The 17,410-nt window shown below is 40.3% G+C and overlaps 1 protein-coding gene across 15 annotated transcripts in view; it reads left to right on the top strand.

The window, feature by feature from the left end:
* The window catches only part of FucTA (glycoprotein 3-alpha-L-fucosyltransferase A), a 102,509-nt gene that overhangs the window by 48,990 nt on the left and 36,109 nt on the right, over nucleotides 1-17,410 (top strand). For all 15 annotated transcript variants that reach the window (XM_067090169.1, XM_067090178.1, XM_067090174.1 and 12 more), the window contains one exon: nucleotides 2,202-3,464. In XM_067090169.1, the coding sequence (XP_066946270.1) occupies nucleotides 2,245-3,464 (1,220 nt within the window). In that variant the 5' untranslated portion in view covers nucleotides 2,202-2,244. The remainder of the gene's footprint in view (nucleotides 1-2,201; nucleotides 3,465-17,410) is intronic.

Here is a 17,410-nt window from a genome sequence, read left to right as displayed (position 1 = left end):
AGAGAGAGAGAGAGAAAAGTTAAGTATATCTTAGTTTTACCAGAACACTGAGCTGATTAACAGCTCTCCTAGGGCTGGCCCGAAGGATTAGACTTATTTTACGTGGCTAAGAACCAATTGGTTACTTAGCAACGGCACCTACAGCTTACTGTGGAATCCGAACCACATTATAGCGAGAAATGAATTTCTATCACCAGAAATAAATTCCTCTAACTCCTCACCAGCCGGCCGCGGGAATTGAACTCCGGAGAGAAACAGTGATAGTCAGAGAAATAAAGAAAGAGAGAAGCAGTGACAGAGAGAGAGATAGAAGGAAAGAGAGCGAAAGAGACTGAGAGAGACAGACAGCGACAAAGAGAGAGAGAGAGAGAGAGAGCGAGAGAGAGAGAGAGAGGAAATAAGCAGTCCTCAAGAAAATCGCTTTAGAAAAATAACCGACGCAGGATTACACTTACTCCACAATGCGTCGTTCAGAGAGAGAGAGAGAGAGAGAGAGAGAGAGAGAGAGAGAGAGAGAGAGAGAGACTATCGCGTATCGTTACCGTGCATGATTCTCCAGAAGACGCTCTTTCTCTCCCGCCTCAGAAATCTTTGGTCCAGAGTGATATCCAAAGCACAATAGCTTCTTACATAAAAAAAAGAGAGAGAGAGAGAGAGAGAGAGAGAGAGAGAGAGAGAGAGAGAGAGATGCTACGGTTGATATGGTCGAGATAGCCATTGCCTATAGGTGGGAACTTCGGCTGTGTGGGTTACCAGCTTCTTGATCCAGGCCAACTCGGGTTGAATGAACAACCTAGACAAGAAATTGATTCCTTCAGGAGCTGACGGAATGTTAGAGAGAGAGAGAGAGAGAGAGAGAGAGAGAGATGTGTCTTGGAACGAATATAGGTAGATAGATGGAAAATTACAGGGGTAGGAAAAGATGATACACATATGATGAGAGAGAGAGAATGTATCTTGGAACAAATTCAGATAGATAGTGTAGATAGGTAGACATAGATAGATAGAAAAAACTGCAGATTAGAAAAGATGATACATTGATAAAGAGAGAGAGAGAGAGAGAGAGAGAGAGAGAGAGAGAGAGAGAGAGAGAATGTATCTAAGAGCTAAGATTATAGATAATGATTAAAGTTAACAGATGCCTAATCATAATGTCTGCAATGATTTATGATTTATAAATTGTTTAGTAACTGTCTCTAAGAGAGAGAGAGAGAGAAAGTAAATATTCAATAGCCAGGAAAACTTAAAAACTGAATAGCAAACAGATATAGAATTATATATATGCTTCAGGACAAGCCCAATCGAAAAGAGAGAGAGAGAGAGAAATTTACATTGAGACTTATGAAAATGGCGAGACTTTAACATTGCTTTAGTTTTCTTGTTTTGGGCAGAAATATTACTAATATTAATGTTCCTGCTTTTGGTTTCTTTGTTTTGCTGAAATATCAATATTGGGTCTGTTTATTTATATGGTGTCTTTGTCGATATTTTAATGTAATTTTCGAATCTCTTTCCATTGCCTGTTGTAGAATTATCAGTATACACTGTATTGGTTTGTTTGTTTATTTTTTGTCATAATATTTGTCTTTTCTTGCCTTTTGTAGAATTATCAGTATAGACTGTATTTGTTTTTTTTTATTTTTTGTCATAATATTTATCCCTTTCCTTGCCTTTTGTAGAATTTATTTTTTAAATTTTTTTGTTTCATTTTGCATTCTCTCTTTTTGATTCCAAATTGCCCCCCTTTCTTTTGCAGATACCAGTTATGTACATGTACATGTACCAGTTCTGCCTGTACATTGATACCAGTTGTGTACATGTACTAGTTCTGCCTGTATATTGATACCAGTTGTGTACATGTACCAGCTCTGTCTGTATATTGATACCAGTTCTGTACATGTACCATTTCTGCCTGTATATTGATACCAGTTGTGTACATGTACCAGTTCTGTCTATATATTGATACCAGTTGTGTACATGTACCAGTTCTGCCTGTATATTGACACCAGTTCTGTACACGTACCAGTTATGCCTGTATATTGATACCAGTCCTGTACATGTACCAGTTGTGCCTGTACATTGATACCAGTTCTTTACATGTTCCAGTTCTGCCTGTATTTTGACACTAGTTCTGTATTTTATATTTATATATTTGTTGTCCTTGCTCAGATACTGACGACTGTCTTTGTTTCCCTTTCCAGTGGTGGATCAGGTGATGGTGGCGGGTGGGTAGGAGGTAATAGGATGCCGAGAGTGTCTTTGCGCCGTGGCCTCCTCTACTTGTCGGCCGCGACCACCTTCTCTCTCCTGCTGGTGTCGGTCCACCAGCCTGGGGGAACCTGGCTCAATGGCCCCGCCTCCTCGCCCATCACCCTGCGAAGGCAGCAGCAGCAGGGCGCTGCCGCTGTTCCTGCAGCAGCAGCAGGAGGAGGAGGATCTCATGCGGACCACCCGGTCCTCGAGGTGGTAGAGGAGGAAGCCGAGAGCGGCGCCAGACCCAACAACGGCGCCGCCGGCCCCCAAGACGCCCTTGAGGACGGAGCCTTGGCAGAGCCCGACACCTACCAGAGGGTCCTGCCCTCAGTCCCGCGCCCCCAGCCTCTGCCCAACGTCAGCCTGACGACCCTCCCCCCTGCCGTGCGCCCCTGGTACCTGGAGGGGGGCCAGCTCCGGCCTGATGCCCCCCTCGACGGCGAGCAGTGGCTGCGCTCCCAGAGGCTGTGGCCCGACGAGGAGACCAGCGACCGCATCGTGGAGCAACTGATGTTCCGTCCGCCCCCGCCCCCACACCTGGAGGACCACCCGGATCCCTCGGCGTCTGACAGGTCCTCCGCCCCGCCACCCTTCAAGAAGATCCTGATGTACAACGGCATGAACTCCTGGGGCCTGCGGGCGGGGCGCGGCCAGTTCATGAAGCTGAGGTGCCCCGTGGATACATGCGTGCTGACAGGCAGCCGGTCGGAGATCTCGACGGCAGATGCCGTCATGTTCAAGGACCACTTCAGCATGCCGCCCAACAAGCGCGACCCCCGCCAGGTGTGGGTCATGTTCATGCTGGAGTGCCCCATGCACACCCAGCACTTCACCAATAAGAACGTCTTCAACTGGACGGCCACCTACCGCCACGACTCAGACATCGTGGCGCCCTACGAGAAGTGGGTCCACTACGACCCGAGCATCCGGCAGAAGCCGCAGGAGATCAACTACGCTGCCAACAAGACCAAGCAGGTCGCCTGGTTCGTCTCGAACTGCGGCGCGAGGAACAACCGCCTGCAGTATGCCAAGGAGCTCGGCAAGTACATCGGTGTGGACATCTTCGGCGCCTGCGGCACCAAGCGATGCCCGAGGTCCAACTCGGCCAAGTGCTTCGAGATGCTCAACAAGGACTACAAGTTCTACCTGGCCTTCGAGAACTCCAACTGCCGCGACTACATCACAGAGAAGTTCTTCGTTAACGGCCTAAGGTGAGTTGAGCTGTTGTAGCTTGGTCTTTCATTTTTTGCCCTTCTGGGGAATTGGATGCCAGTTCTGTACGTGTACTAGTTCTGCCTGTGTATTGATACCAGTTCTGTACAAGTACCAGTTCTGCCTGTATATTGATAGCAGTTCTGTGCATGTACCAGTTCTGCCTGTACGTTAATACCAGTTCTGTACAAGTACCAGTTCTGCCTGTATATTGATACCAGTTCTGCCTGTATTTTGACACCAGTTCTGTACATGTACCAGTTCTGTCTGTATATTGATACCAGTTCTGTACATATACCAGTTCTGCCTGCATATTGATACCAGTTTTGTACATGTACCAGTTCTGCCTGTATATTGATACCAGTTCAGCACTTGTACCATTTCTGCCTGTATATTGATACCAGTTCTGTACATGTACCAGTTCTGCCTGTATATTGATACCAGTTCTGTACATGTACCAGTTCTGCCTGTATTTTGATACCAGTTCTCTACATGTACCAAGTGTACCAATCCTGTCTGTATTTTGATACCAGTTCTGTGCATGTACCAGTTCTGTCTGTATGTTGATACCAGTTCTGTACATGTACCAGTTCTGCCTGTATTTTAACACCTTACAGTTGATTGAGAATTCCTTGCACCTGTTCAGTCAGTGCCTGGGGGTGTGTGGCTGAACTGCATGATGATTATGCTAACTGGATTCGAAACGTCCTAGAAATATATAGTGAAAACTGATTACAAAATAGCAATAGCTCTTAGGAGAGAATAGTTGCTATTGATATTGAGGATTTTATAGACGCGAATAGGTATGGAGACTTCATAGATACTCTATAGACACTTGGGATTTACAGATTTGGATAGATATTAAAAATTTGTAGATACTGGGGATTTATAGACGTGAATATATATTAAAGCTTTATAGATACTATAGATATTAAGGAATTACAGACGTGGATAGATATGAATGATTTATAGATAAACACAGACACTTAAGACTGACAGACATGGATAGCTATATAGACACTAAAGATTTACAGAAGTGGATAAAATTAATATTTAAGGATTTATAGATACTATTGACTCAAAGAATTTATAGACACAAACCTAGTTTTTATTTGTATATACCACCATTTCAATTTACCCAAAGAATGTCAAGGATATTTTCTTCTTTTAAAATGAAAATTGGGAATTAAAATCTTCAGCCAGTGATTATTTATCTAAATCCCGGATAATACCTTAACTAGATCCTATCACTAGATTCAGGAATCATGACCAGGAATTCTATATGACAGAAATAAAAGAAAATCTTTGACACTTCAGGAATTTGTGAAGAAATAAAAAAAGAAAAAAACTTTTGGTAACTGCGATAATAAGGCGTCATCTCGTGAGTTCCCAACATCCGGTGATTTGAAGCTTCCAGGAAAACTGGGGGATCTGGATCGCTGGTTCCAGAATGCTACTGGATATTTCTGGAAAGGTTTTTTATTTTTTATTTTTTTTGCGGATATGTTACTTTGTATTCGAAAAAGCCATATATATATATATAGTTTATATATATATATATATATATATATATATATATATATATATATATATATATATATATATATATATATATATATATATATATATATATAATATATCCTGTGCATATATCAATTACACAGTAAGGTCATTAACAGCTTGTCAAACACCCTACACACTTTTCCATTTGCCTATCACCAGTCCAGCTCTCTCTCTCTCTCTCTCTCCTCGGAATGAGGTTTTTTTTTTTTTACCAACCTGCCATTGTCCATTCACACGTACGCACACACACGTACAAGCATACATGTGTATCTGCATATGCGTATATGTATATATACACATACATATACACATATACAGATACTTGTATATGTGTATATGTATGTATAATTGTGTTTGTTTAAAAGAGCCACTAGCATTGAATGCGATACATACATACATACATACATCGTATACAGCTCTCGTTATCTCGTCAAAAAATCTGTAGGGATGAAGTCGCGAGCCCCACACTTAGTGAACTAGGTAGCTGTAGCCTAAGAGCTATCCAGTCGAAGTTGTATGATTGAGCTATTAAAAAAAAAAAAAAAAAAGGGCCCGAATTTTCCTCGACGCAATCCAGTTTTCTGCACAGCGTATAATCAAGGCCACCGAAAATAGATATCTATCTTTCGGTGGTCTCGGCATAATGCTGTATGAGCCGCGGCCGGTGAAACTTTAACCACTGTCCGGTGGTGGCCTGTTCTATATCGTTGCCAGAAGCACAATTATGGCTAACTTTAACCTTAAATAAAATAGAAACTACTAAGGCTAGAGGGCTGCAATTTGGTATGCTTGATGATTGGAGGGTGGATGATCAACAAACCAATTTGCAGCCCTCTAGCCTCGGTAGTTTTTAAGATCTGAGGGCGGAGAGAATAAAGTGCGGAGAGAATAAAGTGCGGACAGAAAAAAGTGCGGATAGGAAAAAAGTGCGGACAGAATAAACTGCGGACGGACATGCAAAGCCGGCACAATAGTTTCCTTTAACAGAAAATTAATGAAACATCAAAAAATCAGTTTTATTTCAATCCCTCCCCAGCCCCTCGGAAGCGCGGAATCAAATGGAGCATCGCAGAAGCGGAACCGATGCAGACGAGAGATAGAGAAGGAAAAAGGAACAAAAAAAAAAAAAAGTGACGAGAATTAGAAATAATAAAATAAAAAGAGACAAAAAAAAAAAAAAAACACAGCGATTAACTCTACGTAAGACAAACGGCGCTCCCGTGATAGAATGCGTATCGAATCTCCTCCGAATCTCCGTCTATCCTTCGGTCAAGAATGTCCTCATTTCCTGAGGTGACTGTTCTCTTGATTCCACCCCTCCTCCTCCTCCTCCTCCTCCTCCTCCTCCTCCTCCTCCTCCTCCTCCTCCTCCTCCTCCTCCTCCTCCTGAGAGAGAGAGAATCGAGCAGCTCACAGGAAAGGGATGGTTTTTGATGTCGAGACAATTGCTAAGTCCGTCAAGTTGGCGTGATGGTTTTAACTATCCACACACAAACACACACACACACATACACAAACGCACATACACACACACGTGTATAAATATATGTATTTACAGACAGACAGGCATTTATGTACACCTTCCATAATAGCTCACAAACACACATGAGCCATGTTCTGAATCACAGGTCACAAGGAAGCCGAATTTGTGTCACACATTCATCCCCTTAAATGTGTATGAAAACATATAAATACACACACACATAAATATTCTCTCTCTCTCTCTCTCTCTCTCTCTCTCTCTCTCTCTCTCTCTCTCTCTCTCTCGATCTTCTCGCAATTTCTGCAACACATGTGACAAAGTAGCCGAATTTTGGTTGAATATTCAGCTCCTAAAGTGTATGGTCAAATAAACACATACACATATAAATACGCATAAATAGCTCTCTCTCTCTCTCTCTCTCTCTCTCTCTCTCTCTCTCTCTCTCTCTCTCTCTCTCTCTCTCTCTCTCTCTCAGGTGACAAAGCAGCCAATTTTAGTCAGATATTCTGCCCCTAAAACATATAGGTAACTATATACACCTATATACTTATATTATCTATACACAGGTATTTCCGTGCACCTTCTATAATACCTCACACAGCTCAGGTACTTCAGACAGGTGACAAGGCAGAGAGAGAGAGAGAGAGGCTTAGATCGCGTGACGGAGGAGCTGCAAGTCCTATTACCCGGGGCGAAATGGAGAGAGAGAGAGAGAGAGAGAGAGAGAGAGAGAGAGAGAGAGAGGGAGGGGGAAGGGTTGAAGACCACAGGATACCTTTTTTTTTTTTTTTTTTTTTTTACCTTTTTTGCTTTTTATTCCTTTTTATCTCCTTCCCTTTTTTTATTTAGTTTTTCCTCGTCTTCTCTCTCTCTCTCTCTCTCTCTCTCTCTCTCTCTCTCTCTCTCTCTCTCTCACCCTGGGGGCCTTTTGACTTCTGCAAGGAAATTTGTTTACGAGCGATCCTCTCTCTCTCTCTCTCTCTCTCTCTCTCTCTCTCTCTCTCTCTCTCTCTCTCTCTCTCTCTCTCTCCTTTTTTTAATACAAATAACACCACAATAATTTGTTTTGAATAACAAATTCCATTCCTCCGTGTACACGAGATAGGGATTGAACCAGCCTCTCTCTCTCTCTCTCTCTCTCTCTCTCTCTCTCTCTCTCTCTCTCTCTCTCTCTCTCTCTCTCTCTCTCTCTCTCTCCGTACGTCGCTCTTTGCCGTAAGGAGATATATTAAATATCTCATGGCTCGATTTGTTTACATTTTGTTTGCAATTAACTCTAAACCAAGAATCTGTCTGTCTGTCAGTCAGTTTGTCACCTGGATTACGCAAAAAGTGACGAATGGAATTCTGGGAAAATTCGACCAAGGGTGGTTCTCGTTGATGGCAACACATGTTTCAGTTCTGGCAGAGATTTTATCATTGCCTTTTAGCAGTTATCGTTATATTTTAGCAATTATCGTTACATTTAGCAATTGTCGCTACGTTTTAGCAATTATCATTACATTGGGCAATTATCGTTACGTTTAGTAATTGTCGCTAAGTTTAGCAATTGTCGCTAAGTTTAGAAATTGTCGCTATGTTTAGGAATTGCTGCTACGTTTAGCAATTGTTGCTGCATTTTAGCAATCGTCGTTGCATTGAGGAATCATCGCTACATTTGAGCAGTTATCGCTACATTTTAGCAACTCATGCTACATATTAGCAACTCTTGCTACATGTAGCAGCTCTTGCTACATTTAGCAGCTTTTGCTACATTTCAGCAGCTTTTGCTACATTTCAGCAACTCTTGCTACATTTTAGCAAACGTCGCTACCCTTAGCAGACGTCATCCTGTCCTTATTTTTACAAGGCTGCCATTATCCTTTTGCCACTCTTCCAGTATTTATTTGCGCCAAGATGATTGCTGTCTGGAAACTGGTATTGGTTCTGGAAACTGGAATTGGTTAGAGGAAATTATTATTATTATTATTATTATTATTATTATTATTATTATTATTATTATTATTATTATTATACTTGTGTTTTGGAAATTTCAGATATGTTATTATTACATAATTCAGTGATTGGAAGCACTATTATTATTATTATTATTATTATTATTATTATTATTATTATTATTATTATTATTATTATTATTATTATTATCATTATTATTATTAATCATCACCACTGATGTTGTTTCCTCCCCGGAAAAAAAAAAAAACCGAACACCCATTAGAAAAACAACACTGGATCTCGACAAAACAACTAACTCCAAAAAATAAAACTGGAGACTCAAAAAACTTCAGCAGACTTCAAATTAGTTTGAGCGGCGAGGGCGTCTTCTAATATACTCTGGGTCTAAGCAGCCGCCTGGCATATAATTTGGTAGAATTTGCATATGATTAATGTCATAACTATCTCCGTCACACGGCCGAAAAGGGTTGCTCGTTGTGTCCCTGCAGAGAGAGTTTCAAAGGGTCGTCACTGAGGTGTAGATATATAAACGACAACAGGTTAGGAAAGTTGCATTAGGAATAGCTGTAGGAGGCTGCATTAGGAATAGCTTGAGGGTGTTCCAGTAGGAATGGCTGCAGGTGGTTCCAGGAAAGGTTATCTGAAAAATATTTCACTGGGAATAGCTTGAGGATGTTCCAGTTGGAATGACTTCAAGTAATTCCAGGAAGGTTATCTGAAGAATGCTTCTTTTGGAATAGCTTGAGGATATTCCAGTAGGAATTCTAGGAAAGGTTATCCGAAGAATATTTCATTGGGAATAGCTTGAGGATGTTCCAGTAGGAATGGCTGCAAGTAGTTCCAGGAAAGGTTATATGAAGAATATTTCATGAGGAATAGCTGAGGATGTTCCAGTAAGAATAAGTCCAGCTAATTCCAGGAAGATTATCTAACAGGTGTGACATTAGGAATAGCTTAAGAATTTTCCAGTCGGAATGACTCCAGCGAATTCCAGAAAGATTTTCTAAAGGGTGTGGCATTAGGAATACCTAAAGGATTTTCCAGTAGGAATGACTCCAGCTAATTCCAGGAAGATTAATTAAAGGATGTGTCATTAGGAATAGCTTATAGACGTCTCATCAGGATTGACTAGATGATTTCCTGGAGAATACCCTCTAAAGTTCTTGCAGGAATAAACTTTGGTAGTTCTGTTTTGAATAACTTCTCTCGGTTCTCTTATTGCTTTGTTAAAGAAGTTCAGCCTGAATAACTCATGGAAGTTCCAGTAGATAAACTTATAGAATTTCCAGTAGGCCTGAATGCAAATGATTTCTGTTATGAGTCCATAAAACTTCCAGAAGTTATAGGAAGTTCCACTCCTCATGCCTTGCTGAACTTCAGGTTAGAATTAGAACTGGAGGAAGTTTTGGCAAGAGAGGCTTAGTGAAAGTGTCGAAATGAAGTTCCAATGGGAATCTCTCATGGAGGTTGCATCTGGAAAGCATCATGGAACGTCTATCAGATTTAATTCCAGGAAACTCCATAGCTCATTTGCCACTGGGATCTTCCCACTACAGGTGGCTGGCGTAAAAGGAGAGAGAGAGAGAGAGAGAGAGAGAGAGAGAGAGAGAGAGAGAGAGAGAGAGAGAGAGAGAGAGAGATCTTCCCAGTGATTGTGACACTTTCATTTCGATTCTCACCATAAGTTGAGCTTGCAATTTCAAAATCCGTGTAATCTAAATTCTTGCGGTTTCCAGGTACTTTATTCTGCTTGTACCTAATATCTATACATTGCTGCTAATTATATGTCTGTGGAGAGAGAGAGAGAGAGAGAGAGAGAGAGAGAGAGAGAGAGAGAGAGAGAGAGAGAGAGAGAGAGTGCAAAGTATATTTTCATATGTCGCAGAACTCTTTCTAATATTGACAGTGATACAGAACTCTCATTCAGTTATCCTTATCAGATGCATTTGTAAGTGAGAGAGAGAGAGAGAGAGAGAGAGAGAGAGAGAGAGAGAGAGAGAGAGAGAGAGAGAGAGAGAGCATTCTTTCTTATATTAACAGTGGCACAGAACCTTCAATCAATTGTCCTTATCAGATGCATATATATGAGAAATAATAGAGAGAGAGAGAGAGAGAGAGAGAGAGAGAGAGAGAGAGAGAGAGAGAGAGAGAGAGAGAGAGAGAGAGAATGAAAATGTAACCTACTTGTCAGTTTATTCCATCTAAAAGATATAAAAGATATTTAAATTGAAAAAAATCATAAAAAAATTATAAAATATTTAGATTAATCACAATATTTGACAGACAAATTTCATCATATAAAACATCGATTGCCTAGACACTTATTAATATTCATACTTTTCACGTATCCGTGCAAACAATAAGCTTATTAATATTTCTCCCATCTTTAAAAGGAAACAAAAAAAAAAGCATAAAAAAGATTCCTCCCTCGCCTCATTATCATAAAGCCATGTGCTTGTTAATATTTTTTTTTTTTTGTCTCGGCAGCTGTGATCTTTTTTTTGTCAATTTTTTTTCCTATTGTTTGCTTAAGAATGTCCTCTTTCCCATCTGGCTCTGTTGGCCCACTCTGCATTTTGGGGATGTTGTTGTTGTTGTCGTTGTTGCTGCTGCTGGGATTTTGTTGTTTTGACCGGATATGCCCGTTTGTTTGTTTGTTTGTTTGTTAAGGAAGGTCACTAGGAAAGCTCTGTGTGGAATTTTGCCTGAATTTTGACCAGAGGTGGACCTACTGTCTAGCAAAAAGTAATTGAATTTTGGTCGAAATTCAGATAAAGATAAGAGACCTTTTAATCAGGGAGTTGGGTGTGAGAAGATTCAAGAATCACTCGAGAAGTTGCGTGTGGAATTAGACTGAGTTTTGAGCAAAGGTGGTCCTCGTTCTTGGCAACAAATAATTAAATTCTAGCAAAGATTGTTATGGATAATGGACGTTTTCCTTGTTGGGCTGCGGAAAGATATTGAATTTCTTAGCCTTGGCAGAGATTTGCGATCCTGATCCCTCGTTAGTTGAACCTTGAACAGTGATGCTCTCATATTACTATTTACATCTGATCATGGTGGCCTTATGCCAGCACGGCTTCGTTCCTCGTAGCCGTCACCAACATTTGATTGAATTGGTTTTACCAGCAAAGGATTTTTTCAGAAAGTGACCCTTATGTAAATAACTGGCTTTCTGTCTGTCTGTATGTCTGTGTGCGTGTCTGTCTGTCCTATTGCTTCCTACATATCCTGTGGCCCCTCTCAACACCCCCTCCTCCCCTCCCACTCCCGAAATTCACCTAAGGTCCTGTTGAGATGGTCGTTACCCAAAACGTACAAGACCTGGGCCAGACCACAGTCAACCGCACAGGGGCCAAATTACTACTGCTGCTGTTCCTGCTTCTACTTCTGCTTCTGCTGTTGTTGGGGCCTCCCCCCCCCTTCCCCCTTCCCCACCTCCTACTTTATTCCTTTTTGTCATATTCTTTGTCTCAAGAATATTTTGTGGTCAGGAAAATTTGAAGAACATGGCCATCAGATAAATTTGGGCCGGATCTTGAGAGCTACCTGTAAAAAAAGTATTCCAGGTGATTTTAATTACTTTTATTAAGTTTCTTGGTTGAATCAGGAAAGGGTTACTGATTAATACTGGTTAAATCAGGACAAGTTACTGATTAATATTTGTCGAATCAGGAAAAGGTTACTGATTAATATTGTTGAATCAGGACAAGGTTGCTGATTAATGTTGGTTAAATTTGGACGAGGTTGCTAATTGATATTGGTTGAATCAGGACAAGGTTGCTGATTAATACTGGTTGAATTGGGAAAGGACTACTGATTAATATTGGTTGAATTTGGAAAAGGTTGCTAATTGATACTGGCTGAATTAGGAAAAAGTTACTGGTTAATATTGGCTGAATCTGTACAAGGTTGCTAATTGATACTGGTTGAATCAGGAAAGGGTTACTAATTACTATTGGTTGAATCAGGAAAGGGTTACTGATTAATACTGGTTGAATCAGGACAACTTCAGAAAGTTGACTTCAGTAGTTAAAATCATCTTGTGATTCTGATGAGGCTGTACGCTCCCTCAAGAGTCTATTTCACTAGATTCTGCAATTTTTCCTTACTGGCACAAGCTGTAAAATATTGCTGTATAACATATTCACAGCATTTTCAGATTAAGAATAACGTCTAGTCTTGATTTTGCCAAGAAATATCAGTTTGCCACTGGAATTTTTTCCTTACTAGCACAAACCATACAATATTGTTGCATGAAATACCCACAGCATTGTCAGTTCAAGAATAATGTCTAGTCTTGATTTTGCCAAGAAATATCAAAGTTGACCACTGGAAAATAGTTATGTAATTTCTCACGTTGAAACGTTCAATATTATCTAATAATATCTTGACTAGAATTGACTTAGCTAAGTTACTATGATAAAATATGTCCATTTTTTCATCTTACCAAAAATCCATCTTTTTCAGTTTATCAAATTATACCTCGTGGATCTATATTTGTATAGTCCATTGTATCTCCTTTGTGGATCTCTGCATACGGCCTTGAGCTGAAAGAAAGGATATTATTAATATTATTATTATTATTATTATTATTATTATTATTATTATTATTATTATTATTATTATTATTATTATTATTATTATTATTATTATTATTGGAGATATAAGATAGGACCCTTTTTCTTGAATGTAAATTTCGATGTATCAAGATTCACACTCGTGGAAAAATGGTCTTCATTGTCTTCAACATTATTATTATTATTATTATTATTATTATTATTATTATTATTATTATTATTATTATTATTATTATTATTATTATTATTATTGAGGATAACATAGGACCCTTTTTCTTGAATGTGAATTTTGATGTATTTAAATAAATCAGAATTGTCTTATTTTATATCCTGTGTAAAGAACTTCAGTATTATTATTATTATTATTATTATTATTATTATTATTATTATTATTATTATTATTATTATTATTATTATTAGTCACCCAATCCCCCTCCGTAACAATCTCGGAACACGGCACCTCCAAACTCTCCCAATTTGATGATGTCCTCCCGCGGCCGTCAGGTGGTGGCTTGCATCGTTTTCGGGACATCTACCCCCCCCTCCCACCCTTCCCCCCCTCCTCCTCTTCTTCCTCCCTCCTCCTCCCTCCCTCTCCCCCCCTCCCTCCCCTCCGAGTCCTAAGCGTGTCTCCGCCCTTCCCATGTTCTCTGATGGGATACCGATGGCTGATGACATATTCCCCTGCTCCTCGCCAAGGTCCTTGCTGAGTGCCTGCCTGCCTGCCTGTCCTGTCTTGCTGTCTTGCTGTCTGTCTGGCTGTGTGTCTGTGCGTCTGTCTACAGTCCCCCCTGTCCTTTAACCCCACCACTGTCTCAGCATCCTTCAACCGTCGACATCTTTGATTCACAGGTCAAGTTTTGACTCCAGTACCAATCATTGCTTCAGTTGATCCAATACTTTTGATTACAGTGATCAGATAACGAAATCCAGAGTCGTTTGTCTGTTAAGATATACTCGGATATGCACAGACGGCTTCTCAGAGTTTGCTCAGATTCGTGAGAAGATGAACAGACATTTTTAAAAGACTTTGACAGGAAAATAGTATTGGGAAACAATATTCGAACATAGTTTTTCAATTGATTTTATTCCCTGCATTGCAGTGATCAGATAATGAAGTCCAGAATCATGTGTCTGTTAAAGTATACTTAATTATGCCCAGACAGCTTCCCAGGGCTCTCCAGATTCATAAGAAGAGGCTGAACAGACATTTTGAATCGCTCAAATTCATTACAAAAAGGTTGAATTGACTATTCTTGAATATTCTCTGACATGAAACGATATTTAACTGACAATGCTTCCAAACCACACCAATCTGTTTGTTGGTCATTCCCCTTTCCACGAAGTCCTTACGAGGCCTTTCTACATCCTCTGCTCCGCCAGGGCTGACGATCGGATCAGTCATCATCGATCTGACAAAGGTCTGATTAGATCTCTCGAAGTCAGAAAGTTTTGTCTTGGCGGCGACGATCCGACCGAGTCACCCTTTGGATGACTCTGCGAAACTCGAGAGTCTTTTTCTTTGTCATTATTTTGTTATTTTGTCTTTCTTTTAGTTTAATCTCCTCCTCCTCCTCCTCCTCCTCCTCCTCCTCCTCCTCCTCCTCCTCCTCCTCCTCCTCCTCCTTCTTCTTCTTCGCCAACTCCCTCTTTCTTACACTGTCTTAATTCTCGGTTATTCTTGTGTCCCACCATCTCCAATAAAATTCCCCCCCCTTGTTCTCCACCACTTTCTCCAACAGTACCTCCCCTTTGTACTCCAGCATCTTCTCCAACAAAGTCTCCCTCTTGTACTCCACCACTGTCTCCAACAATATCTCCCTCTTGATCTCCAACATCATTTTCCAACAAAATCTCCCTCTTGATCTCCACCACCATCTCCAACAGAATCTCCCTCTTGTACTCCCCCACCCTCTCCAACAAAATCTTCCTCTTGCCACCCTCCCCAACAAAATTTTCTCTCTTGTACTCCCCCACCCTCTCCAACAAAATCTATCCCTTGTGCTCCACCACCATCTCCAACAGAATTTCTCAAATGTATTCCACCTCCTCCAACAACATCTCTCTCTTGTCACCCTCCCCAACAAAATTTTCCTCTTGTACTCCACCATCATCTCCAACAAAATCTCCTTCTTGTATTCCACCCCCTCTCCAACAAAATCTCGTTCATATACTCCACCATCTTCTCCAACAAAATCTCCTTGTATTCCACCCCTCTCCAACAAAATCTCCCTCTTGTACTCCACCATCATCTCCAACAAAATCTCTTCTTGTATTCCACCCGCTCTCCAACAAAATCTCACTCATATACCCCACCATCTTCTCCAACAAAATATCCCTCTTCTGTTCCACCACCTTCTCCAACAAAATCTCCTTCTATTCCACCCCCTCTCCAACAAAATCTCACTCATATACTCCACCATCTTCTCCAACAAAATATCCCTCTTCTGTTCCACCACCTTCTCCAACAAAATCTCCTTCTTCTATTCCACCCCCTCTTCAACAAAATCTCACTCATATACTCCACCATATTCTCCAACAAAATATCCCTCTTCTATTCCACCACCTTCTCCAACAATACCTGCCTCTTGTTCTCCACCATTAACTCCATCTTCTGTGCCAATCCTTCCAGTTTGGGAAACTCGGCAACAGCTAAATTAGGCAAAGGAACCCCCGGTCCACAATGTCAGCTCCTTAAAATACAAGGTTGAAGAAGAGAACAGGATTCTATGGGAGTTGTTCAGAATCCTTTTAAATCCTTCTTCGGGTGGCCAGGGGCGGCCTTACTGGGGCCAATGACTTCAAGGAAGGAGTGGGGACTTTTATTTTTTGTCTTTTTAACCTTTAAAAAGAAAATAAAGATCCTTTTTTGTACTTTTTTTTTTTGACAGAAATGACGTACAATTTTTTTCCTGGAGTTTTAAAACTTTTTTTTTTTTTCTCTCCCAATTCAATACTGCATTTGCCTTCTCGTCCAGGGAACAATGGCTCCATTTTATGGCTCCTACTCCCTCCTCCCTCCTCCTCACTCTATTACCTCCTCCTCCTCCTCCTCCTCCTCCTCCTCCTAATTTCCTCCATATGGCGTCCTCCAAGACTCACGCCTCCACCTTAATGGTGCCTTTGAGGAACTGTTTCATTTTCTTTTTTTGTCTCGCTTTTTTATTTAGTCCTCTAACTCTCTCTCTTCTTCTGCATTCACTGTAAATAAATAATACTAATACATTCTTTTAGTTTATGTCCATGTAAAAATACAATATGCAGGCACGCAATACAGTATTAAATACATCTGAATGCATTAACAACATGAAGACAAAAATGTCAACGCGATTGGTTCTAAATTTTGGTGGAATTTTGTCTTGAAATCTGAGTTCCGATTCACGCGTTTCATTTCAAGTTCAGTTTAAGAATTATAAGCAATAATTGTTATTCATTCCTTTTGCGGTGTTTTCCTAAAGCTGGGTTGTATTTTATACAATCTTTTTGATTGTATCTTCGTGAAGCAAGGTTGTATTTTATACGTTCTTTTGGCTGTATCTGACCAAAGCTAGGTTGTATTTTATTCATTCTTTTGTTGTATCTTTAGCTAGGTTGTATTTTAGACATTCTTTAGTTGTATCCAAAAGTTGTATGTTTGTACTTTTTTATAAAGCTAGGTTATATTCTATATGTTCCTCTTGTTGTATCTTCGTAAACTTATGGTGCATTTTATACATTCCTTGTTGTAACTTCCTGAAACTAGGTTGTATTCTATAAATTCTCTGCTGTAGCATCCCTAAAGCTAGGTCATATTTTATACATTTCCTGTTGTATCTTCCTGGAGCAAGGTTGTATTTACAATTCCCTTCGTCGTATTGAAGAACAGATTAGGTAGAAGGAACTGACGAGATAATTGTTAAGGTAGAATAATGTAGATAATTAATGAAAATAAATCTACAAAGGTAAAATTTTGTATAGCCCTGTATATAATGTATACTCGCCTCTCTCTCTCTCTCTCTCTCTCTCTCTCTCTCTCTCTCTCTCTCTCTCTCTCTCTCAAAATTAACGTAAGAAAGAAAGAAAAAATGGAAGACGACCGACCCATTCGTAATGGATGTCCTTGGTGTCACCAGCTGTCATTCTGATGAAGGGTAGACAGTCCCCACCCCCCCACCCCCAGGTTACGACGCGCCTGCGCAGATCGCGCTGCTGCAGACGACGCGACTCGACGCGCCGGGAGTTATTCTAGTCAGCCATCTTGATTATATGTCTTGTATATTTATATATATTTATATATATATTTCTGTTTATTTTGTTGTTTTTTTTTCATGTTCTGGTGTTTGCTGCTGTTCCTTCTGCTGTTGTGCTGTTTTGTTTATTTTTT

Source organism: Macrobrachium rosenbergii, chromosome 47 (assembly GCF_040412425.1).
Source record: "Macrobrachium rosenbergii isolate ZJJX-2024 chromosome 47, ASM4041242v1, whole genome shotgun sequence".
NCBI classification, from domain to species: domain Eukaryota; kingdom Metazoa; phylum Arthropoda; class Malacostraca; order Decapoda; family Palaemonidae; genus Macrobrachium; species Macrobrachium rosenbergii.
This window is presented reverse-complemented; position numbering and strand designations above follow the sequence as displayed.